This window comes from Siphateles boraxobius, unplaced genomic scaffold (assembly GCF_051911475.1).
Source record: "Siphateles boraxobius isolate OS27281-9 unplaced genomic scaffold, OSU_SipBor_1 18, whole genome shotgun sequence".
NCBI classification, from domain to species: domain Eukaryota; kingdom Metazoa; phylum Chordata; class Actinopteri; order Cypriniformes; family Leuciscidae; genus Siphateles; species Siphateles boraxobius.
This window is the reverse complement of record NW_027508788.1, coordinates 11,410,382-11,437,721: the sequence shown is the minus strand read 5'-3', so window position 1 is coordinate 11,437,721 and position 27,340 is coordinate 11,410,382. Positions and strand designations below refer to the sequence as shown.

The window sequence follows — 27,340 nt, the reverse complement described above, 5'->3', positions numbered from 1 at the left end:
TCTTATTGAGGAGGGTTTATTTGTTTTGCGTGTTTCCACCTTATAATTCAGGAATGGGCAATGTGGTCCACAAGGGACACTGAACTGCACAGTTCTGCTCCATCCATAATCAACCACACCTATAACTTAAGTCTTAACCTGTAACCTTTCATTAGACTGATATTGTGTTCTTCTAACACTTATTAAGTGTCTATTGTTGTTATACTAAAACATAATATGCAAGATTTTGTGAGTGTGTGTGAGGTTGCCAATTCACAAAGAATAATCTTTGCTGAGTTTGGGATGCCGATTTTGATCCTTTTGACATCAATATCAGACTGGACGAAGTTTGAGATCCGCAACTCAGAAGTTACTCGAAATACCCAGGACACATCGAAATCAAAAAGGAGATGGCGCCTTTTCTGTAGCAGCGCCTAAACTTTGGAATAGTTTGCCTAAACATATTAGAGACGCCGCTACTGTGCAGGATTTTAAAGGACACCTTAAAACACATCTGTTTTCAATAGCTTTTAATCAGTGATAGTTTTACTAATAATGTGTTGCCTATGTGATGCTGCTTTTTAGATTAGATCCTTTTCTCCTTCTATGTTATATTGTAAAGCACTTTGGTCAACTTGTGTTGTTTTAACTGTGCTATATAAACAAAGTTGCTATTGCTATTGACTACTTGGGTACTTGGCAAGATTTATGCACACATATGTCTGTAAAAGAAACATTTTTATTGTGTTTCTTTTTCATAAATTTGTATAAAATATTTTTTGTTAAGCTGACACTGTATGTTTTGTCCACCCACCATTCAATTTTAAATGTATAAACCTAAAAGTTCTCATGATTTCTGATCAGTCTTTAAAATAGAAAACGAAACAGTATTAATGTACAATTTGGGAATTTTAACTAAATAAATTTTAATTTTATTATTATTTTATTTTAAATTCTTCTGCAGACTCTCTTGGAGCTCCCAGCAACCAACTGAACCCCAATGTGCAACCCAAAATACCACAGTAACCCTGTTTTGAACGTTTGTGTAGCTGATTTCAAAACTTCCAGTGACAGTCCAATAACAAGTCCCACAATTAATGGCTAATCATTGATGTCACTTTTGAGTTCTCCTGTCCTTCCCTATGGAGCAGATTAACCATTGTTTGAATGGGTGTTTCAGTATCGTACCACTGCGGACGTTCAGCATGTGGTGTTTGTCTAAAGACCAGCCGCCCAAGTTCGAGGGGTTGAGCTCATATCCCTGCAGCACAGCTGTCCTCTTCTCCCACAGGATCTGACTGGGACACATCTCATACTCGTACCCCACAGACACTAAAGAGAAAGATTGACAGATTGAAGGAGGGATAGGAAAGAAATGTGAAGAATGAAGGAGAAAATGACTGAGAGGGAAGACACTTAGAGGAAGAGCAAAGCTGTACTATCTTAATTAAACACTCCATCACCGAGTGGGGACATAACAATTCATTAGCTCACAGGAGGAACTTGCCGGTGGCATACACAATAATGGATGAGAGACAGACAGTCTCATTAAACTGAAACTATCTGTGGTTTGGAGCTCAAATTAAGAGAAGACACTGGGGAACAGACAAAGGCGTAGACAAGAAACAAGATAACAGCTGAAATACACCTGTTTCCATGACTCCATATATCACTTACCCAAAGCCTCGGTCAGGCCGTGGACCCTCTGCCTGTAGGCATCAGTCTTGTCCCAGATATAAGTGTATGCCAGGTTAGGAGAGGCATGGAACCATTTCTGGAGGAGATGGCCCTCCACGGACACCATCAGGTGCACTTTGGCCAGGCTGAGAGGCACTAGAGCTGGAGTCATAATCACCTTAAGCAGCGAGAGGTAGCCTGAGGTCCTGGAGCTCAGATAGCAAAGTTTAAGACTAGTGCCGGGAATTTCCACCTGCTCGTGAAGGACCTGGACACAGAGAAAGAAAGGAAAAAGTAATGCCAAGAATCAAAAATTCTTGCAGCTGCCATCAGTCTTGAAAAACGGCCTAAGAAAGGAGATAAAAGAGATGGAAAGTGAGCAGCTGAGAGAAACTGTAATTGCGAGAAGGTATGAGAACGTAAATGGGTCAAAGGGAGTGAAAACGGAGAGTGAGTGAAGAGAGTGAAGAGGAATAGAGAACATAAAATGCAAATAACAAGCCAACAGAAGAGTGTAATGACCTACACGAACATGACAGAAATGAGATGTGATTACAGCGGTCTTGAATGTGGCACCTGGCTCTCGGGGAGGATGTGTCTCTCTGAAGGGTTGGAGCTGAAGAAGGAGGACAGTGGGGAGGGAAGCACCACGGGATCGGGCCTGACAAAACCACTAAGGTCACATCTGACTGTGGTTTTCTCTTCTGTTTGTAGCACCAGAGTGTCCATTGCGTAGAAGCGATTCCAGGGCAGCCACACCGTCCGCTCCTGACTCAGAAACGGAGCTCGCTCAAACCGCAAAGTAAGAGAGCCTCCGCCGTTGGCTACCAGATCAAAACTAGGGAGAAGCGGCACAGGAAACATACTTCAGCACATATTCAATAGCAAAAGGGGTTCGAATAAATTGAAGTTACTCACGTGCCATCCTGGCGGGTCATGGTGTGACCATAGTAAGGATACTTCACAAAGGTGACGTTGACACCCACCAAAGGAGTGCCATCTGAAGTCAAAACCTGACCTCGAATTAGAGATGCCAGGCTGCAATCACGCACACAAATACAAAAAGTAATATTAGAGGGGATGCGCATGCGCAGCGGACGGTGATGGCTGCTTAATATTGACCCTTTACCTCAGTTGTCTATTTTTCGAATTTATCTATCCCTACTAATTTTTTGGCCGCATTACATGTAAATCCCTTGTTCTAGATGGCATCTAAATGAGATTTAATCCACTCCCACGTGAAGAAAAAGCATAAAGACGACGAGGGCCTTCACGACGCCATTGCCGAAATGCTTGATAAGACGATTGTTCGCGGGGAAACATCACAGATTACAGCATGATTGGACTCGCTGGAAAAGGATGTCAAATCGTTCGGCAATAGATGTGAACATGCAGGCTACGGTGCGGGATGTTAAAAGGGACTCAATTGCTAGCAAGTCCTGTCTAGAGGAGCTCCAGGAGAAATTATTTCTTTATGAAGATAAATCCAGACAAAATAACCTAAGGTTGGTGGGCCTACGGGAAGGAGCTGAAGAAGTGAATGCAATTCAGTTCTTGCAGACCCATATTCCCAAGGGGATTCCGGCTCTACAAGGGAAGACGATCGAGATCGAATGGGTGCAACACTTGTACGCGAACGAGGATCCCTCCAGGAAAAGAGCGCACACTTTGATTTTCAAGCTCCTTTGCTACAATGACCGACAGGCGATCCTACAGGGAGCCAGGAGCGCATCACCTCTGGTAATTTACGGTTCTTTCCTGACTTCAGCAAGGGAACGTCCCAAAAAAGGAAAGTTATGGCCAAAGGGAGGAAACGCCTCCAACTTCTAGGCATCGAGTTATTCCTGTTCTACCCTGCGTCAGTCAAAGTGCGTAACGGCCAGGAGCATTTGTTTTTCAAAATCCCTGGAGACCCGGAGCATTTCATCTCGTCTCTGAGCGTCACTACGGAGATGGACACCACCACGCCAACAAGGATGCCTGAGGAGTAAATTCGGCCTTCTTGGTTTTGTATTATAGTACTTTGAGTAGGGACATAGATTTAATTTTCGCTGTGATGGACACTCAGGTGAGAGATGCTGATGTTTGAGTAACTGTTACCCTCATGGTCCGAGTGCATGGCCTCGAGTAGATTTATTTTCTAGGCAGATAAAAGGGTGTGTTCTCCCTCTCTGCAAACTGCCGATAGCAATTTGTTTTTCAGATTTTATGTTGTCTTTAACGATTATAATGTTAACTACCAGGGTTTGCTGTTTTTGTTATATCACTATTTATGTGTTTCATGGGGGTGAGATTCATATCGATGCGTTAGGTTACTATGGATACCTTTGTCTCACGTTTAATTATATTGTGACAGAATGAGGGGACTTTAATGTGATATCGTGGAATGTCAATGGTCTAAATTCTCCCATAAAAAGATCCAAATACCTATATTTTCTGCATCGCCAACGAGCTGACATTGTCCTAATACAAGAATCCCATCTCAAGGCTTCTGATGTTACCCGCTTTCAGAATAGACATTTTAAATTGATAGCTTCCTCATCGCATAAAAGTGCCTCAAGAGGAGTTATTATGCTTCAGAATAGAAAATTCCTGTTTCTAGTAGAGAAAACGGGAGGGGACGAAAACGGGTGGTTTACATATGCTTCAGGTTAATGGAATAATCTAAAAATGGTTCTCTTCTCAGTATACTTCCCTAATAATTCTCTTACCAAATTCCTCTTTAACTTTGTCGACAACAACTTGGTTGTAGGTATGGATGCTAATGCAGTTTGTAACCCCTTAATTGATAGATCCCTTGTCTCTGTTTATGGCGATCAGGCTTTGCAATCATTAAATGAGCTCATTGTATATAACGACTTTTGCAATATCTGGAGAGTGAAGAATGAGAACTGTAGAGATTACACTTTTTACTCAGCACGCCACAAATAATTTTCGAGGTTAGATTACATTCTGATTTCTAAATCCCTTACCCAAGGAGTAAACCATATTGATATTTTACCCATACTGATTTCAGATCACTCCGCTGTGATTTGTAATCTATCTCCTCGGATAATTCCCCTAAACTCCAAAAGGTGGCGTATGAATACAACTTTTTCCGCAAAATGAAGATTTTGTGAAACAGTTACGTTCTAAATTATCTCTGTTTCTCAAAGAAAACTCGAGCTCAGCTACTAATCCACAAATCCTATGGGAAACAACCAAGTATTTCTTAAGAGGAAACAGTATTTCTTTTGCCTCCTATGTAAATAAATCCAGAGTAAAACAATTAACCCGTCTGGAGGCTCAGATTAAATGTGTAGAGAAGGATCTTAAAACTACTTTTACAGAAGAGAAAAGCACAATCTTGGGGAATTTAAAAAGGGAACCCCTCTACCCTTTTTTCTACACCGTACCAAACAAAACTACTATTTTAATGGAGAGGTAAACTAATGGCGTTAAGGATGAAACGCAATGAGGCCTTGGCCTCAATAACTGCCATTAAGGATAAGGCAGATCTTCTTTACACAGCTCCAGGTGATGTAAACAGGATATTCAACGAATTTTAAGAGCATCTATACAGATCAGAGGTGGGAGCGAATGAACAAGCTGTCATTGAATTTCTGTTAAATTTAGATCTCCCTCAATTAAGCGAGGAGTAGTGTGCTTTTCTTGATTCTCCAATAGAATTAAAAGAATTGAAGGAGGCTTTAGAGGTTATGAATAAGGGTAAGGCCACTGGTCTGGATGGTTTACCCCCGGAGCTGTATCTGGCGATATGGGATCTGATTGGACCATTCCTCCCTGACTCCATAAATTTAGCTATAGATACAGATTGTTTCCATAGAGACCAGAACACCGCTCTTATTTCTCTGCTGCTGAAAAAAGGGAAAGAACCCCTATGCTTCTCTAGCTACAAGCCGATTTCACTAATTGGTACAGATGTCAAGTTAAATGTTAAAGTTCTAGCCCAACTTACTATTCGCCCACAACCAGACAGGATTTCTTAAGGAACGTTTTTCTGCGGATAACGTGCTACGGCTTTTGAACATTATCGACTCACCCGACCCGGTTAACGAACAACGTGCTATTCTCACGCTAGACGCTGAGAAAGCCTTTGATCGTGTCGAATGGACATATTTATGGTCTGCCTTAACCCGTTTTGGCTTTGGCCCTCATTTTATTCATATGATTCAGACCCTCTATTTTAACTCTTCTGCACGGGTTTCAACGGGGTTGTTCTGTTCGGATGCAATCCCATTGAATAGAGGCACTAGACAGGTGTGCCCTTTATCGCCCTTGCTATTTTCAATTACATTAGAGCCCTTAGCGCAGGCAATTCGGCAGGACCACATCATCTCCCCGATTACTGTAGACGACTCCAAGCATTGTATCTCTCTTCGCGGATGATATCCCACTCTACATGTCTAATGTTTCCTCTTCTCTACCTCAGTGTCTTAAAATATTTAATGACGTTAGCATCATAAGTGGTTACAAAATTAATTGGGGAAAATCTGTATTAATGCCATTGTCAGCGTCGACCAATACTGCATTAGTGTCCTCCTCGATCCCAATTACTAAGACATTTAAATATCTGGAGATTCAGATCTTTCCATCACTGCAGACTATCTCTAAGGAAAATTATAGTTCTTTATTTACTACTATCAGACAAGATTTACAGAGATGGGACGTTATTTTACTGCAAGGCATAATCGCAATCATTAAAATTAAAATCCTCCCTCGACTTTTATTTCTGTTTTCCATGATCCCTTTATCTCCCCGTAGAACCTTTTTTAAAGAAATGGATTCCTTGATTACAAAATTCATTTGGAACGAGAAACGACCAACAATTAAACTCTCAACATTGCAGAGAAGATCTGACAAAGGCGGCTTGTCACTTCCGAACTTAAATTTGTACTTTTGGGCATGTCAGCTACGCCCTCTTAAGATTTAGTTAAAGGTTGACTCAGAGATCGCCTGGCGGGATGTGGAAGATCACCTGTGCTTCCACATCGGCTCCAGGATATTTTATTCAGGGGTTTATCAAAGGAAGACCTGAGGTTTGGGAATACAATTGTGTGCAATTCTCATCAGGCATAATCATAATTTACAATCCGGCAACAGACCTTTTGTGTTTAAGACATGGTCGGATCAAGGTGTACATACTCTTTGTGATATATTCGATAATCAGGGCTTAAGGTCCTTTCAAGATCTGAAAAAGTGTTATAATCTTCCTGGACATGCCTATTTTCTGTATTTAAGGTTGAGAAGCGCTATGCGCGCTTGGTTGCTATGCGGCTGTGGTATGAAATCCTATCACTATGATATGGGAAAAGGAATTGGCTCCTTGCAAACTAAAATGGTATTGGATATAGGACACTATTCCAACGATGTCAAAACATCTTGCCCATCAGTTTATACACTATAAACTGCTTCATAAGGCTTATGCTACTCCAAATATCTTGCATAAAATAAAGCGCTTGCCTACCCCCTTCTGCTCACTCTGTAAATCAAATACTGTGGGTACCTCTATGCACATGTTTTATGAATGGCAACATATTGGTAACTTTTGGGATGAGGTATTTCAAGTTGTGACAGAACTATGTGATAAGGTTATCCTTAAGCACCCCAGTCTCTGTTTGTTGAATGATGACGTTGATCGTGATATGACTGTTAGCCAGCGTAGGATTCTTCACACTGCTCTAACTGCGGCCAAAAAGATAATCTTCAAGATTTGGAATGAGCCTACAATTCCAGCAGCCAAATTGTGGCTCATGGAAATGAAATACATTGCGCTGTTTGAACTCACTACAGCGAGAATTAACAAAGCCAAACCAAAAACAATTAAGGCCTGGACTAAATTTGTTACAAAACTATCTCATATATATACTATCTCAATGGGCCACCCGTACTGTTTCCTTCTAAACGTTATCAAAGTCCTTTAAGGCAAGTCATGCCACTCGGCCGCCATCTTGGCAACGCCTCCGGGCAGCTATTTCGGACTAACAAGACCAGGCTCCTATCTAAATGAATGGGCAGAGAGTCAGAACTGCACTTTCACTGGTCACCAGGACATAAAAACTGCATGTATAGAAACAGCAGTAAAATATGATAAAAATCGCTGAAAAAGTTTGATGACTTTGCCCCAAAATAAGGTTTAAAAACGCCTTTTACCCCGGAGGTTTTTTTACTTTTACTACGCATGCGCAAGGGTTCTCTCCCTCTCTGCCGTGCACGCGCTACACGGTTTGAAGCACAGTATGTGCACGCTCTTGCTTGCTCGCTCTAGATTCCGGGAGATTTGAGCTAATTTGCGGGTATCAGGGAGCCGCTATCAATATGCGGGAGACTCCCGGAGCTTCCGGGAGACTTGGGATGTCTGGTATTTACACAACGCACACATACACTGCATATCAAATCTGCCCCCTTTTCAAACAGTAACGTATTTTCCGCTGTTGCAAACCTCAACTGTGCGCATGCGTCAGTGGAACCAGACGATATGCTTAAATGTTTCCCGGCTTGACTGTTAAAAGCAGACGATTGGCTTTCCAGGGGGAGGGGCGGGACATGTGCATACAACCGCCATCTTTGGCGTTACGGGTTTTCCCTATATAGTTGTATTGAGGATTGAGGAAGTGGCATGTCTCTATATAAATTGTCTGTGACGTTATCAAGGAGGAGCAGTGGAAATCCTGGAGCTGTGCTGGTGTTGTTAATCCACCCCCTAATTTATTTATTTATCTATTATAATTGTATATAGTTATTTGTGGTTGCACATGTGGACCAAGTTCAACCTTGCAATAAATAAATAAATCACACACAAAAAAAGTAATATTAGAGCATGATAAACCATGTCTTAAGTCCATCAAAGGACAGGGCAGATGAGGTACCTGGCATTGAAGGGGTTGATTCCTGGGATGATGTGAGTGCTGTCTTTACCCACAAGCATCTTGATTCTGTCATAAAAGGAAGGGACTTTCTGGACCTCTGATTGGCTCTGCTGAATGACTTGGAGCGGGTCACGTGATCCACGGCACAGAGGATTGGTCACACAAGAGCTCTGCGTGCAGCAGTCCGGATCCATGCAGTCAACAAGACCATCTGAGTGGAAAATATGTCACCACATGTCATAAAAACTTTAGATCTGTAGCATGCATTAGCAGTGTGATACATGAATTTTGTATGAAAATAACCCCACACTAGGGTCGTCACGATACCAAAAATTAATTTCTTGATAGAAATGCCAGGGTCAATATCTCAATATCTACTAAATATATTATATTAACAAAAGAATAAAGCCTTCACTTATTTCTCAGTCAGTTTTAGTGGCATTTTTGCTGAAAATGTTCTAATGTATATTGGCATTCATACCAATATTTTATTCAGCAAAGATACATTAAATTGATTAGTTACAGTAAATGCATTTATAATGTCTATTTCAATTAAATTCTGTTCTTTTAAACTTTCTATTAATCAAAGAATCCTAAAAAAAAATCATGTTTCCACAAAAATATAAAGCAGCACAACAGTTTTCAACATTGATAATAATAAGAAATGTTCCTTGAGCAGCAAATCATAATATTAGAGTGATTTCTGAAGGATCATGTGACATTGAAGACTGGAGTAATGATGATGAAAATTCAGCTTCGCCCATCACTTAATTTGTACTTAAAATGCACAATACTATAGTACTTTTGAAAAAAAAATCTAGTATTGACTTGGCTCCGGAGGTACCAGCACATTTGACATCCCAAGCACACAAAGTTGAATGATTTCAGTGGCAGATGGTTTAAAGCGACTTCTGAAGTCTCTCTGTTCAGCTGCCATCTTATTCTCAGACTGTGTACTTTTGATGAACCCTTCTCAGTTCAAAACCCAGCACTGCTTTGAAGTCAAGAGAGGGAGACAAATAATGTGATTAAAAAACAAGACACACACATAATGAGCTCAAATGCAGAATTTCTTATCATTATGGAAATTAAATTGAACAAATATATTTATTTTTCCCTATTGTGGTAAAGAGACTAGCTGTAGAAATGATCAATGAATCGAATGATGCTAGTTCCGCTCTCTCTTCCCCCGGTTTCACTTTTAGAGAACTTACATCAAAGTCACAGAGGGCATCTCTCACACCCCTGAGAGCTTCCCTTCTCATTTCATCTTTCTTTCAGTCTCTTCCCGTCTCTTACTGGCTGCATATCGCGGTGCACTGTACATGTACACCCTTTCAAACCTCCTCCTTAAATGGGTCTTTCTTGATCCGGAACAAACTCACGACAAGCGCCTGTTGCCAGAGACGTTTGCTCCATTTTGTTTTGGCTGGTGCTCTATTATCTCTGAAACCTCAATGAAGTAACCCCCAAACGAAGGGCAAACAAAAGAGAGAGAAGAAAAAAAGCAGGAAGTTGTGTATCCTGGAGGACGCTTTTCTTTCTGCCGTTTGTGTCTGGGATAGACTGAACAATGCCTTCAAACGTCTGCTTTAAGAAGTATTTTGTGATAATCTTTTAAATTTAATATCGTGATACCAATGGTTAGGGGGTTTGTTCAAACACCTGCATGTTTGCCGGGTCATGTTTAAAAGAGAGTGAGAGAACAATAAAGAGAAGACGACGCAGAGAAAAGGAAAACATTTTAAAACAAGACACAACAAAGAGCTCCTTCTAAAAGCCCCTCTGTGCTGTTTATTGGTCTAGGGGAGACACTCAGTGCTCTGGGCTGACTCTGAACATCCACCCGTTATATAATCATTCTGCCTTGCGGTAGTTTCAAATCCCTCACTCTGCCATCCAACAGACGCATCACCTTTTCACACGGTTGATTGGAGCTGCTCTATCTGGTCTTTCAGAGCGTCTTCAAATCTACTAATAAATTGCCACAAAGCAGCAGTTGATGTACACACACACACACACACACACACACACACACACACACACACACACACACACACACACACACACACACACACACACACACACACACACACACACACACACACACACACACACACACACACACACACACACACACACACACACACACACACACACACACACTCTCAGAGTAAAATCCATTCTTTATGAGTGGGGAGAGGATGGCAAGGCATCAATTCTTTTAGAGCATGGTTTCAAAAACTGGGATTTGTGAGGGAGCTGGGAGTTTATGAAAAGCTAATAATGAATTAAATCATTAATATATATATATATATATATACACACACTAGAGATGCGCGGTTGGCGGTTATAGCCGCGGACTCCGCGGAAAAAATTGGGAAAAGGTTAGGGAATTCGGGCTGCAGGATGACTTAAAAGTATTTTAATAAATGAATTATTATTCGTATGTAAAAAATAATCTGAAAAAACAACAACAACAAAAACAAAAAACATTTGAGCTTTTATTGAAGAACATACAGTTCTAGAAGCCTCCAGAATTAGAAAATGAATTGTTTTTTTCTTATTGAAATTTGATATATCAAAACTTCCAGCTTCTGTAAATAAATAAATAAATAAATAAAGGAACTGTTCGATTTTCACATACACTTTGTATGTTCAAACCACTGATCTATATAGAGAACTGGATTGCTCATGACGTCATAAAAGTGAAGCCATCGCACCGCCATATTGGTATTCCCTAGTAAGCTCACACATTGTATTGAATTAATAGGACATTATATGATTTTAATCAGAAAACATTGCCTAACAAGACACCGTTTTTATATCCGAAGTCTCCCTGTACATTCTTACAATGCAAACGTCCTCAGCATGTGAATGGTTATTTGTTTAAAGTAAAAAAATGCCTTTGCTTATTAAAGTGACGTTTATATTCATTACAGTAGTGAACATCATTTATGCCTTGTAATCTGAAATCGCCTTGTACTGTTCTATATTTATGTTAAGTTGTGGCATTGTTTTTATTCATACAGCAGGCTTTCAACAATGATTTCGCTAACATACATTTATCGTAAAACTAATCCTGTGAGACTGCAAGGCTGAAAATCCGGTGACTTTTGCTCAATGTTTTGGCTGTAAGTCAATGATGCCCTCTGTCAGTAAGGAATTTATATAGATATGTATAGATGTACCCCGGTACACAGAGCGCTGTCCAACTTTACATTTGTGACGGCTGCTTGTCACGGAGAAAAAATGAAGTCAACTGTATTTATTTACACGGTTTCAAACAGCTGTTCAGATTTTTGTATTCGCTATGATGTTCATAAAAACAACACCAAATACAACAGAACAGAGACAATACAGCCGTTTGGTTTTTTTCCTCTGCTATTCACAGTCACTTAGCAAAATACTTGGTCATGAACGGCAACAAGTCATAGTTTTATATAAATGCAGCTGCTCTGGGCACAATGCAAAAAGAGCAAATCTTATTGTTTTATTCACAGTGAGAGGAAATAACAATTACAACACCTCTCCGAACAAAAACATTCTGTCGCATTGATGGCATATGGAAGTTAGTTTCGGTCTAAAGAGACACATTAACAACCGTTCATCCAAATTAAAATGTTTCTCGCACCGATTATTTATCATTGTGTGAACAAGGCCTTTGCAGTAGTGAGATAATAATCTTATCAGTTTAGCATTTTCCCCTTCAAGTCTTGACAGATATGATGCAAACAAGGCCAAATGTGAAAAACAATTTCTGCATTCATCATGCATTTCTTACCTCCTTCATTGTCCTTATTGTCATTGCAGGAGGTCTCCATGGCCACACTGCAGCCTGGCCCTCTCCAGCCAGTGTGACACTCACAGTGCCAGCTGTTCTGACCCATGATGCATTGCCCATTCCCATTGCACAGCCCTGGACAACCATCTGAAAGAGGAGAGAGAGAGAGAGAGAGAGATTGATACAATTGTGTAATTAGATTTGAGATTATTTAGTTTGATGCCCATAAGAAAGACAAGGTGAAATGTAACTCGCCACTTAAAACTCACTACCATACCGACGGCATGCAAACTGTCAGACAAACTCCTGATGACGTCTATTATCAATGAACCCAAGCGAAACCGTTATGAATGACTTTGGTTTGACTGCTGCATTTTGGATGGTGAATTCAGCGTCACGATGTGTTGTGTGCTCAGAATCCATCAGCTAAAATTGTCTGAAAACAATGATTTGAAAACGGTGGCAGAGAGGGAGAACTGTACTCATTAGCATGAAAACAAGCATGCTAATACATGCAACCAAAGTGGCATCCGTTAGTATTCTTCGTCCAGCTGGAGTCCACAGCTCAACAAGTCATTTAATATTCTTATAGATGCGGATCACACAGTGAAAACTGTGTCCTTTGCTCGGAATGGGATTATAAAACAATGGCAACACACACAAATGTAAGCATACGCGCAAATATGTTTATGTACATGCGCTGATGCAAACATGAGGAAATCAATCAAGACCAAACAACAAAACAGCAGCTGAAAAGTCTTTGAAAAAGAAGTCACAGAACCAAGGGAAATGCCTTTGACTAGCTCAAAGCTTCAAAGCAGAACAAGAGCATGTGTGCGTGCGTGTGTGTGTGTGTGTGTGTGTGTGTGTGTGTGTGTGTGTGTGTGTGTGTTTACCGATGGTGCAGTGTTCTCCGTTCCAGCCCTGTTCACACTGGCACTTGCCATCCCTGCAAGTCCCATGTTTCACACACTGTGGGTTACACAGTCTCTGGTCACAGCTTGTGCCTGTCCAGCCCTCCTCGCAGTGGCAAACGCCCCCGACACACACACCATGACTTCCACAATCTGCTGAACACACCTCTGGAGACAGAGAGACAGACAGAGAGAGAGAGAGAGAGAGAGAGAGAGAGAGAGAGAGAGAGAGAGAGAGAGAGAGATGTTTTTACATTTGTTTTTCATCTCGTATATTTATCTTTATTTTAATCCTTCTTAATTAATTGAATTATTATTGTTTCTTTCATATGTAAGCAATTTGCAGTTTTATTCTGTTATTTTAATTAATCTAGTTTTAATGATCTGCAGCAGAGCTGATAATGCTTTGACGACGGAAATAATTACATTGCCAAAAAATAACACAAATTATTGTACTGAATGCCATTTATGTCAATAGCACACAAAATAGCTGTATTATTGACACTTTTTAAAAAAGAAATTATGACTTTTATTCAGCAAAGATGCATTAAATTGACCAAAAGTGACATTAAAGATACTTATGTTATAATTATTATGTTAGATAATAAATGCTGTTCTTTTGAACCTATTCATCAAATAGTTTATTAAAAATTGTACCGACCCCAAACTTTTGAACAGTAGTGTATGTCTATATTACATTTTTACCTACAAAATATTTGTAAATGTGCATATTTGAGCACAAAAATATATATTTTACATATTTTATTTATTTATAAATAAATATTTTATTCACTAATCCCCCACGGTCCAGTTCAACAGATACTTTCCTATTTATAGAACTTTCTGTGCTGGTTGCAGCATGCATATTTTTAACAAAGTTAATGTCATTATTAAATTAATCTCCTTTATGTAAATTAGAATTAGAATGATTTGTAACACTTTACTTAAAGCCTTTATGTATAATGCATTATAAAAGTATTTAAAAGCCAGTATTTTAATGCATTAATTATGCCTTGTAATGCATCTTATAAATCATTGTATGGTCTCATAAATAATAGTAACCAAAGTTATAATTAATTATAATACACCTTTAGAAAGTATAATGCATTAAAACACGAAAAACAACCAATTTCAGATGTAAAAAGGAATCTTTGAATATTATAATGCATTTTAACTTTGGTTACAATTATTTATAAAAAAATATATATAGTGCATTATAATGTACATAATGAATACCTTTTTAATGAATTATAGATAAAGGCTTTAAGTTAAGTAAAGTGTTACCAAATATATATATATATATATAAAGTATTATAATTATATTTTATTTATGAAGCTTTTTTTTGAGGTGTGTCTTATTTACATATGAATCTGGTGCTAAAACAGCACACGCAGCAAGTGCAAATAAACAACGCTATCAGCGAGCGCAATTCATGCTTAGCGACCCCACCCCCTCACCCCGAGAGTGCAGATGGACGTAAATGAAGGATTGGAAAACATCGCAGCAAAGCGTGAGAAGAGAGCAAGTGCGGAGGTGTAAGAGGCTGATGGGAACGCACCCGTGGAGCAGTCAGGGCCCATCCAGTTGGGGTCGCAGCTGCAGAGGCCCGTGTCGGGGCTGTAGACTCCGTGGCCGTTGCACTGATCCGGGCACTGGGCTCGGGACACATCACATAAAGGCCCAGACCAACCCGGTTTACAGTGGCACTGACCGGACACGCAGCTGCCATGTCCAGAACACGTGGGGTCAAGACAATCCACTGGAGAGGAAGAAACAGAGCATTTGAAAAAGCTTTTTTTCTTTTCGCTTTCCTCCTCATCTTTCCTAAACTCACCTCTGGGATCTCAACACTTTCAGAAACCAGCTGCTCATATGAACATGCACTCAGAGACTTCGTTTCAGCCCAATTTCTTAAAAGCCCGATCAATAGAATGGATTTCATCACTTTAATAAAGTTTACTATGCTTGTATCAGCACGCTTTTGTAGCAGACATTTGAAATCGGAGATTCTCAGAGGAAGAGTTTTTTTTCCGAGAGTGCTGAAACAAGTTTTGAAAACGACGCGCTCATTACCTTCCTCGCAGGACTCGCCACGGTAACCCGCCTCACAGGTGCAGCTGCCCTGGGCGCAGGTCCCGTGACCGCCACAGCTGGGGTCGACGCACTGGCTCTGGGGCACGTCACACTCCAGCCCCTTCCAGCCGCTGTAGCACATGCACACACCCTTGCTGTACTGCCCGTTCCCACTGCACAGCACGGGACAAGCCACTGCAATGGAGACAGAACCAAAGGATGCAGGAGGGAAAACAAATGAGGGAGTGAGGGAAGGACAGAAGATGAGGATGTTTGAGAGGAATTAGTGAAAACCAGCTTCATTTAGAGAAGTTTAGGTATGAAATGTAAGATAAGATAAGAGAAAAATGAAGCATAGAGTTAATTCAAACGAATCCACTGAACTGTATGAAAACACCTCAAAGCTGTGTGTCAAGGGCTGTGAATCCCCAAATCAGAATAAATAAATAATTCAATGTGATTGTTTTCTGGCAATAATCTAGTGCACCCTCCTGAACTGTCCTGGCATATGTGGACTTGGGAGGTTGGATTTGTTTTAGTGAACTGGTTTGATCAGATGAACAAGATTGAAAAAAAAAAGAAATTATTCACCAAACACAGTCTCTATGTACTATCAGTTCTATGGCAGAATGTTCCATCTTTTATATTGAAAATAACATACATAAATTTAACTCCTAATCAAAAGCCATTAATTAAAACCCCCTATTGTTTTTACTGCTGAGATTAAATTATATATAATATAATCTGAAAAATGATTACAATTTCAAATAATTGTTGTAAAATAACTTGTTTTCTATTTTAATATATTTTAAAATGTAATTTATTCCTTTGATAGATAATTATTCCAGTTTCAGGAACATTTCTTATTATTATCAATGTTGAAAACGGTTGTACTGTTTAATTCTTTCTTGAAAACCGTGATGCATTTTTTTCAGGATTCTTTGATGAAAGTTCAAAAGGACAACATATATTTGAAATAGAAATCTTTTAAACACAAAATGTATTTACTGTGACTTTTGATAAATTTAATAAAGCCTTGTTAATAACCAAATAAGTAGCTTGTAACTTAACAAGGTATACTTTCCTTGATAGTTTACCCAACATTAGCCTGGATATACTCAAGCTGAGCAGAGGCTTAGTAGACAATCTTACAGTTTTCAATGAAAACTTGCCTAGAATAAATAAATATAGAAGAAGAAAAGAATCATGCCTCGCTCTTTTCCGTCACAGGGTTCGGTATTAGCCATAAACGCTGCATGATCTCTCTGTATATAGTAATAAGAAAGACTATGCCATGTGTAATTAAAGTAGCGTGCTTCAAAGGCAATATCAACAGTGCTCCTGCTTCTCAGAGGACCCAGCATTCGACAGTAATAAACTAGCCATGTATAGCCTCAGGTGAGCTCACACATATTTCTCTTTACGAAGCCCACACTGAGAGCACTTCATCACTCAAAAAGATTTGTCTGGCACAGTAAAGCCAACAAACCCATTAGACATTTTGGCATAAATGAGACGGGATTAATCAGGGATGTTGTAATTCATCCGTCTGGATCTCAGAGTGATGTGACAGTGTCATAGAGCCGTTATGACATATGTCCAGAGCTTATGTACACTGACAATCTCATGACAAATTTTGAGCTCGAGGGAAAATTCTGCCATATCTCATATCAATAACAGCTTCAGAATCAAACATGTAGCAAGTCATATATAAAAGTTATGGCAAATTGCACATAAAAACTCAAGTGGAGCACAAAGGTTATTTGTAAGTCTTGGTAAATAGATTGAATGTAAAACTAAAGGTTGAAAAGCAACCAAGTTTTAAATGGCACAATAATGATATAGCTTGATATTACTTAGTTTATATATTAGCTTTGTCATGATACTGGAATTTCTAACTTCAATACGATACCCTTGAAAAATATTAATATTCAATGACATTTTCGATACCACAAAGAAAACTGCCATAAAACCCATCATACAAATAATTTGTTATTATCTCATAATTTTGTGATAATTTGGGTAATGTCGTTGTAATAGCACTGTGATGCTTTATTCGGATCACTGAACTAGATTTACAAAAAAAAAGAGAAAAAAGACAAGTAAACAGTAAGAAATAAAATAAGAACAAATTGCAAACGATAGCACAAATAAATACAATAGAATAAAGAGACACATGAATTAAACATGGCTTTAAACAGTAGTATTCAGGTAAGAAATACTACATATATATATGTAATCAAATGTAAAATAACACTGGATAGTTTTCATTGTAAAAATTAAATACATATTAATGCTCACAATTAAAGTTACAAAAGTTATTCAGTCAAGAGCAGCGAGTGATTTTCTCCTTGACTTTTGTTCTTTGATTAACATTAGCGTGTTTATTAGACTGCTGTCACTTTAAGAGCTTGTGCACGGGTACAATATACTGCATGACATCCTGAATAAAAGCTTCAGTGAGCGACATCTGTTTTGACATTACAACACGTTTCATTTTATTTAAAACACAACACTGCAAATGATAATAAATGATGAACAATAAGAATAACAGTGTGACAAATGAAATATGAATTCTTCGTTTACACGAAACACTGTAAGTCATCCTTTGTCAATTATAACTGTGCTAACTCCAAGTACTTCAACTTTATTTGCCACAACCACAATTTGCGACTTATAAAACATTTTACGCATAAATGTTTCACACAGTTGGTGAATGTTTCTTTGTAACTATGTAACAAGGTATTTTTAAACATCAGAAGTTTTCAAAACAATTCCACATGTGTAACGGCGGGGACAATGAAAATTATTTGGTTACACTTTATTTTAAGGTGTCGTTGTTACAGTGTAATTATATATTTAAGTACTCAGTAATGTTAATTAACAAGATGTACTTACTATAGGGTTAGGGTAGAATTAGGATTTGGTTGAGAGTCAGTTGCATGTAATTATGCATAATTTACTGTTATTACTATGGTAAGTACATGTAACATATTTAACAAGGACACTGTAAAATAAAGTGTTACCAATTATTTTTATACGTCTTGAATGCTACACACACACCAAAATGGAGTGTTTGAAAAATAGGGTCGAAATCAGTATAGCTTTTTATAGAAGCATAGAAGTTTTTATAGATGTTAAAATCTTTGATAAAAAAAGCACTTCATGGCCCCTTTAAAAATAATGCCACAACGTGATTGTCATAATAACTATAAACTATATAATATATTTGCATTTATAAATGTGAAAGTCGGGTGTTATTTACAGCACAAAATGTTTTTATACAACACAGCTTTTCTGTAAGACTACAAAAAAATATATTTTGACAAATGCTGCAATGTGAAACAACATTTTGAATGTAAACACTCCTGCAGTGTGACAGTTAGCGGTACCTTTGGAGCAGTCCGTGCCGTGGAACCCTGGGAAGCAATGACACGCTCCTGACATGCACTCTCCGTTGCCATGGCAATTCTGCGGGCACTCTTCCACCGAGTCTGAGACGACACATAAGACGCACGAATTTTACAACCCTCAGTTATTAATGAGGGACAGTGGAATGTAACATTCACAAAATCTAGAAAACCTTTTAAACGCTGTCGTCTGACAGAAGAAAGCGAGTCATAACACTATGAACTGTCTTGCATTTTGTGAGATAATCTTTTACACAGCATGGTGCAACGTGGACTTTCAGTCAGCGTTATTGACAGTTCAGTGGCAATGTGTGAATTACTGTGACACATTTCACCAAAGCCTTATGGGAAATATAACACTATGACTGTGGCAAAGCTAAAAAAAATTATGCTTTTCAAATCAACAGTAGCCATCAACTGAATGTTAGATACACACATTAATAAAGTATGTGATCATGTGATCTCCAGATCAGAGACCTCAAGAGCACATTGTGTGTATGTGTATGTGTGTGTGTGTGTGTGTGTGCGTGCGTGTGTGTGTGTGTGTGTATGTGTGTGTGTGTGTTACTCGTCAAACTGAATATGCATACATAATGTTTTGAATATATAGTGGACTCAAAAAAATATTTGGACACTTGAGCCACACTTAAAAATGAATGGATGTCATTCTATTAGATAAATATCAATGTGGCATCTGCAAACAAAACATGGTCCATCATTTTCTCCAAACTAATTTGACTTTTCTGAATAATTTTTTTGCAGTGACTTCTGACAACTGATCTCAAGGTTATTTTGAGTTGATCTATGAAATTGGTGTCCTAAGAAGATAAGCACAGGTGCGGTTCTTAACATGTTACTCTAATGTTTGACAACCAGAAAGTGTGCAAATACTTTTTTAGTATTTTCTACTTTTAAAACAAAAACAAAAAAACACACCTCTTTTGATAAATGCTTTGATACGTGTGCATGTTCTGCGTTTCTTTCAAATAAATGCTACTTGGTTTGATACTCTGTTATCTAATGCAATGACATTCATTCATTTTCAGTGGCTTGAATACCCAAGCACCTTTAGCACTTGATCTTTATGGACTTCACACAGCAGACAGGCAGCACAAATAAAATATCTTTTTAATAATGCCACAACGTGATTGTCATAATAATTATAAACTATATAATATATTTGCAGTTATAAAAGTGAAAGTGAGGTGTTATTTACTGCACAAAATGTTTTTATACAACACAGCTTTTCTGTAAGACCACTAAAAAATAAACTTAAATAGTTTAGTTGTTTGTAGTCTTATCAGCAAAAAAACAACAACAATCACACACACACACACGAGGTTTAAAACATGTTTTACGGGGACTTTCCATAGAAATAGAGTTTTATACTGTTCAAACTGTATATTCTATATACAGTGCTCTTTCCCCTAAACCTACCCCTAATCCTTACTGATGTATTTTAACAATGTAATTCATGTTGGCAGCATTTATTTATTTATTTTCAAGTGTTAATGTTTAGCTTTGGAGATAGGCTTAATGTATTAGTAAACATTTGAATGAACTCAATAATAATGGAATTTTTAATATTGTCTAATAAATGTTGGTTTAAAGCTCTTAATTAATGTAATTTCCCCATTTTCCGTGATCTAATCTAAAGTGAAAAGTATTTAAAGTTAAAATGTTGTTAAAAAAGCATTATCTAACTCTTTACATATAAGCTAATTAAGCAATAACACTTTGTTCATTACAGTGACACTATTTATATATAGTCTATTAATGTACTAACTATAGTTTATAATCTATCAATTAACTTTTTTTAAATGCTTTGTAAATATTCACAATTATCAATATTGAAAGCAATTCTTCTGCTTAAATTAAGATTCTTTAATGAATAGAAAGTTCAAAAGAACAGCATTTATATTCTACTGAATTTTGTTTGTAATGTAAAACAATGTGACAATGAAAAAGTCTTGACTGTCACTTTTGATCAGTTTAACGCATCCTTGCTGAATAAAACAGTTGATTTCATTAATAAAAAGAAAGCAAAAAAACCTAGTCAGTAGTGTATTAAATATATATATATATATATATATATATATATATATATTTACAAACCCAATTCAAAACACATTCATATTTGGTTTTAAATCTGATTAATATAATTTTTTTTATGTTTTTATATTTTTTTATGTTTGTTTGTTTGTTTTATTAGATCATTTGGGACACAATTCCTATGCATTTTCACTCATTCTTTGTCCATATATTGAAGCATACATGTGTTGCTATGTTCTGAATTTTGAATGAGTGAACAACTGAGCAGTTTATGCATGAATATTTAAACATACAATATATACAGTACATGAATATGTAAAATACAGCAATGCCAGCAAGGAGCTCTCCTTCAACTGCACACATTCAAACTGAAACATAATATCTAGGTTTAGGGTGGATCATGTGGACTGAGTATCCTCTAAACAGCACGTCAACAAGCAACCAAGTTTCTGTTTTACCATCTTTTTGAATATGTTAGTGTGTAAATAAAAGCTGGAGGTGGGTACCTAGAGCCACAGTGCTGAATGAGACTGGCTCTTTCTCTCTACCGTCATTGTAGAAGGCCAAGTGCCAGGTGCCAGGGTCCAGATACTGAACGAAGATCGCCTCGTTCTGAACAACGGTCTGAATACTGCGCCGCTCACGAGGAGACTCAATAACGCTCCACTTCTCCTTTCCATCCAGCCTTTCCATAAAGTCATACTGAAGAGACACAGAGAGAGAGAGAGAGAGAGGTGAAAACAGGACGTCATCTTCACTAAACACTGTAATGAAAATCAAAAAGGACAAATTAAATCAAAATGTAGAGGAGATAACAACTCTGAAATGTGATAAGACACATGTAAGAATGCTGCAGACAAATATGCAGCGATAATTTGGAAATCATTTACAATTCATTATGAGGAGTTGCAAACAACAAAAAAAGCCTGTCTACACAGATGGTCTCTTCGTGGTATTTAACAAAAACCTGTCTTTTTAAGGAGGAACATTATAGGGAACCAGATTTACTTGCTCTAAAACGGTTACCTCACACACTGTCCCACAAAATCGTGACAAATCCCAGTTTTCAATGGTTGGGTTTTGTCGGATTAGTATGTTAACCCTTTGTGTCAAGACTACTATCGTCAAAATCAATTGACTAACATGAATGTATTGTAGATCTCATTAATTCATTTTAATGTAAAACATAATTAGAGAATTTTAGTCTAATTCAGGAGGATTCAGAAAGCCAAATCCTGAATGACGAGAGGAGGAGCTGGGGATGGAATTGGCTCCTGAGAAACGTGATAGCTGTTTATAATACTGATATTATAGTGCTTATATATGTATACAGTGATAGGCGTTGTATTCCTATAGGTAGACGTGGGTCAGCTGAGAGTCAGCTGACGCGAGCTTGATTAACGTGACCTGCCAGAACTGACGCTACGCTTGATTTTGGTGTTTGCTGGGGCAGTGTGAACATAACAGTGTCAATCAATAGATTACGATATCAGCACTTGAGTATTCTCAAAAGCAGCCTGTGTAATTCTAAATCAGAGAGAATAATTTTGTTCATCTTTGTAACACAAATAAAATTATTGTTAATAAAAGCTGAGAATTTTTTGTCCCTCAAACGAAAGGGACAACACTTTCATCATTCAAAATCCATAAAGACATTGTAAAAGTAATCTATATGAAATTAGTTCTCTAGTCTAAGTTTACTGAGGAGATTTCATTTAGGCTTTTATTTACATATAAACATCAACACACATACAATAATGTTTATGTCTTTATTAAATGTTTGAATTGTTTTGGTGGAATGGACTTTTAATGAACATACATAAATCTCTCAGGTTTCATTAAAAACATCTCATTTGTGTTTTTCGAAGGTGAACGTAAGGTGGGTTTAGAACGACATGAGGGTGAGTAAATCATGACAGAATTTTCAGTTTTGGGTGAACTAACCCTTTAACAAAAACTGAACCGAAAGTGGTTTTAGTATTTAAAAACTGGACACTCAACCTTAATTATAAGTGGACATGGCTCCTTTAAGGGAAGAAACAAGACATGAGGCGATTTGCTCACCTGAGCATGTGAAGGAGGCAGGCCTTTCCGCATGTAGACCCCAAACAGTGCGTCCTTGCCCAGGGAGATGTTGAATTTGAGGAAGTGTGGCTGGCGCAGATGAAGCAGAGACCTCCAGAAGACGCCTGGAGGAACATCCTGACTGACACGCTGACCCAGCTCCAACTCCCCACTGTTTATACTGCTGTTCTTCAACACCCACGGCCCTGAGACAGACGCCAAGAGAAGAAACAAGATCTGTTTGATAAAAAAAAGTCTTTCAAAGACAGAGAATGGGGAATATCCTCAGCTCTGTGTGAACATATTTGCAAAGTGTGTACAAAGTAAAATCAACATATATTATTCCGCAGAGACGCAGCTCTGCGCTAATGAGTGTGTGGTGCGGGCTGCCAAAGTCATCAACCCTAAATCAAACCCTGTCTTTTCCCTTGAGATCATAATACCACTGCATGACAGCAATGGCCACACACACACACACACTTCCCTTTCCACTACACCTGCTAATTCTGTCCTCTAGAGAAAACTGCTGCCATGTTGACAGCGCAGATAGATCGCAGCAACTCCAATCAGAAAATAACCCAGCAAACTGGCCTTGATGGTATCAGAAGCAACATACACACACAGACACACTCTTTTTGTGTCTGATGGGCCAGTGCAACATGAGTGGGCTTGGTGTTAGCTGTCAGTCTAGTCGGCTTTCTCGATGCGTGATGTGCCCTGATAAGCAGAGACAATCTGTTTCCCTGCCTGCAAAAACCTCTGGCTGCATTTAAACGAGTTATGGAGAGAGATGAATTGAATTGATAGAGCGCAAGCAGGCTCTTTCCCTAAATGGATCAAGCCTCTTTTTTTTTTCTTCTTTTTTTTGCCAGAGAACATGTGCACGTACACGCAGTGTCAGGTCTGAGTGACAGGTCGGTTAAAGCGGCCCATTCTAGTAACCAGTGGGAGCTCGCACCAACCTCCCTCATTAACACTGAGCATGGATGAACAGCTCTGTGCTGAAGGAGAGCAATACACTCAAAGAGCAAGAAAGAGAGATGGAGAAAGTGAGATAGGTGGGGAAGCAGAAAAAAATGGGAGAGAAAATCCCATGGAGAAGAGTCTTCTGTTGTGGAGCTGAAGTTCACACTCCTCATGCTCTCAATCAGCCAGAACTGCCTATATCAGAGCCAGTGAAAAAAGCTATTTTCTTTCACCTTACAAATGTACACGTACACACAGGTCTTGGTATGGATGGTAGGGGTGTGAACCTACACTGGTCTCACGGTTCGGCTCACGGTTATCATGTCATCGATTCAGTTCAATTCGATATCGCAATGCATTGCGATGCACTGCATCCTCAGTTCAGAAACAGTAACATTCCAGTTTAAGTTTCAAGGGAGTAAAGCCTGTTTATGCCATTAAGAAAATGAAATTCTGTCAAATCAATTTTGTTTTAAAGAAATGTTCATTTAAAAGCAGCGCTCATTCACCCTAGAGATGTGCGCATCAACCGTCGCCGAGTCCGCTGTTGAAGGTGATGATCATCCATTTATAATCACGCGTAACAAGATGGTAATGTTGTTACGCGTGTCGTCTCACAGCGTCACAGCGCGTGTCGTCTCCAGGTCGTGCTTATCAGGTTGTTCATAAGAGCCGAAATGTGCCCAGATGTAGGCTTTTAAAGTAGTTGGAACATTTTTAATTACTCGCACTTGCGTCTCGCCTCCCTCTGCCATTGTATGCTACCGCGACAAAGCACATACGCGATAAACAACGTCAGAAAAGCGTCAGTACATTATAATTGGTTATGGCCTATTACTGAACCGATACCGAATTGTCCTCGTCTGCATCGCGATGCATCGTAGAAACGATTAATTTCAACACCCCTAATGGATGGACTTTCTTGCTTAGTCTGGATACGAGGTCAGTCACCTCAGCCTGCCTTTTATAAACCTACTGTTACATCTGTCAGCTGCAGGTGCCATGTGCCAACTGATGGCAGCCTAGTTCCTCACCATTTACATTAGACTCTGTTATTCCCGGACTTCATTTCCCAGAACCCTCTGCTCATTAGTTTATCTGTTTCAGCTGTGTCTTGTTTCAGTTTATCATCTCATGGTCTATTTAAATGCCTTTTGCCTTCATTCAGTATGGAGTCTTGTTTATTTGCTTGTTTGAGTTTGTTCACACTCCGTCAGTATTTTGAGTTGTCACTGGTTTCTTTATATTTATCTTTTCCCGTATTTTGGATTTCTCGTTCCTGGATTACTGTTTACATGTGCTTGACCCTCTGCCTGGTATGGATTATGACCTTGGATTACATTTGTTATAAACTGCGTTTGGATTTTCACTCTGTCTGCTGAATGCTGTCTCACCATAACAACCAACTCATTACACCTACAATAACTCTTATGAATTTATTAAATAACATACTATAATAAATGATTAGCTATCTATTCAGAGAAAATGACAGATTGTATCAGTATATGAGGAGTTTAAGGGACTGAAGAAAGGCTGAATGTGCTTAGGATGTCAGTATCTCCACATACACAACCCTCTGGGGTCATTCCATGTAAGTCCATATGGAAATCCTAATTCCGGTATGTAATGCTCACAAATAAACTGATTCTGTAAGGGTGGTTGGCCAACAGTGCTTCAGGCTGCAGGATTGCCGATTGACTAAAGAAACATCATTAGCAATATGGTATAAACCAGTAGATTTCTTGTCTATTACCACCCACTGCTACTTATACCAACGATGGAAATAAGAGCAAAATATGTGGGAGAGTGTTGCTATAGTTTGGCGATTTAGAATTGCAATAGGTAGCATTCTATGTTAATACTGAATCAAAACAGGTAAGCACATGGGTTATAATTGAGAAGGTTTAATAACAGTATTTGGTTATGGTTACACTTAAGTTAATTATAAATTAGATGTATAAAATTGAATAAAACACAGTTAATTGTACCCAGAATGTATGTAGAATGTTACCTAAGAGATAGAAAAAGAGAGAGAGAGAGAGAGAGAGAGAGAGAGAGAGAGAGAGAGAAAGTGTAGAGAGTAAGAGAGATGGAAGGCAGAGCTTAGGTAGAGATGAACTCTACAGATTGCAAAAACAAACAAAAATAATGACTCTATTTCAACTATTCATTTCCTTGTCTGTGGGCCTCGAGTCAGTTCACTAGTGTAATAGCGTAGAGCTTCTGTTGTTGTACGTCACACGCATCACACACATGACCAGCATCGGCCAATAGTGAGCCTACGTGTGATGTACAACACAGAAGCTTACGCTATTACGCTAGTGAACTGACTCGAGGCCCACAGAGAAGGAAATTAATAGTTGTCGTTATTTTTGTTTTTTTTGCGCAAAAAAGTATTCTCGTCGTTTGATAAACTTAAGATTGAGCCACTGTAGTCACTTGGACTATTTATCAATGTCTTTAATAGCTTTTCGGGGAACAAGTTTCAATCCTTTAGAAGCCTATGGAGGAGTGATCCAGCTCTCAGATTTAATCAAAAATATCTTAATTCGTGTTCCGAAGATGAGCGAAGGTCTGACGGGGTTGGAACAACATGAGGGTGAGTAAATACTGACTGAATTTTCATTTTTTGGTGAACTATCCCTTTAAGGAATTCCAATTGGCCCTCGGAGGGGGTTGGAACAGAAAAGCAAAAGTCTGTTCCTTTTCAATCGTTCAATTCCCAGTGGATGAAATCAAGTAATACCCTGTATTTTCAAACTGAAAATCCTGTTTCACTCAAATGTATTTCACATTACAGTATCATTGATGTAAAAAATGTGATGTGCACATCCCTGTGTATGCTGTTAAACAAGTGTTCTCAAAGGTACGCTTGTTGTGCTTCATGGGAGTTTTGACGTGTTTTATAGGCTCAATATTGTTTCTTATTCAAATGTGGTGACCCCCCCTCCGCCAAAAAACAAAACAAAAACAACAAACAAACAAAAAACACAGCACCCTTAACTTAAAACATTTTCCCGCACCCCTGTTAAGCGATGTTTTCTTTTCAGTATTGACCTCTTTGGCTTGCTTTCTGTATTTTCTGTGTCTGGCTTTGATGCTATATGGATACATAAAATTGCTTGTCCGTGACGCTATCAGAAGTACTTTTCAGGAGGAAGTCAAAAAAGGCACATGATGCTTGCGTTGAGAGATTCACTGAAGTCCTGACTAGGGATGGGAATTGATAAGATTTTATCAATATCAATGCCACTAACGATTCTGCTTATCGATCCAATTCTTTAACGATTCTCTTATCGATTCCTGATAGCACTGTGTGGGAAAAAGTAGTCTTTTTCGGGGGGGAAAACAAGTCGTTTTAATGCTTACACTTGACTAAGCAAACTGTACTTTTTATGTAATTTCTGTAATAAATGGAACCTTATTGTAAAGTGTTACCGATTAGTTATACACCGATTAAACGTCCCGTGAGTTCAGTGTTGGAAAGATCAGTTGTTTTAACCATTCATTAAAACGAATCGGTTCAAATGAGTCATTAGTTCGCGAATTGG

General features: G+C 38.5%; 1 protein-coding gene across 1 annotated transcript in view; it reads right to left on the bottom strand.

Annotated features, from left to right (window-relative positions):
• The window catches only part of tenm2b (teneurin transmembrane protein 2b), a 294,981-nt gene that overhangs the window by 20,164 nt on the left and 247,477 nt on the right, over positions 1-27,340 (bottom strand). Inside the window, exons 8-19 of the mRNA XM_077233547.1 lie at positions 22,824-23,029; positions 21,266-21,461; positions 18,690-18,791; positions 15,298-15,492; positions 14,783-14,983; positions 13,206-13,391; positions 12,310-12,456; positions 8,526-8,736; positions 2,575-2,694; positions 2,233-2,494; positions 1,657-1,924; positions 1,168-1,311 (exon numbers count right to left, since the gene is read on the bottom strand). Of these exons, the coding sequence (XP_077089662.1) occupies positions 1,168-1,311; positions 1,657-1,924; positions 2,233-2,494; positions 2,575-2,694; positions 8,526-8,736; positions 12,310-12,456; positions 13,206-13,391; positions 14,783-14,983; positions 15,298-15,492; positions 18,690-18,791; positions 21,266-21,461; positions 22,824-23,029 (2,238 nt within the window). The remainder of the gene's footprint in view (positions 1-1,167; positions 1,312-1,656; positions 1,925-2,232; positions 2,495-2,574; positions 2,695-8,525; positions 8,737-12,309; positions 12,457-13,205; positions 13,392-14,782; positions 14,984-15,297; positions 15,493-18,689; positions 18,792-21,265; positions 21,462-22,823; positions 23,030-27,340) is intronic.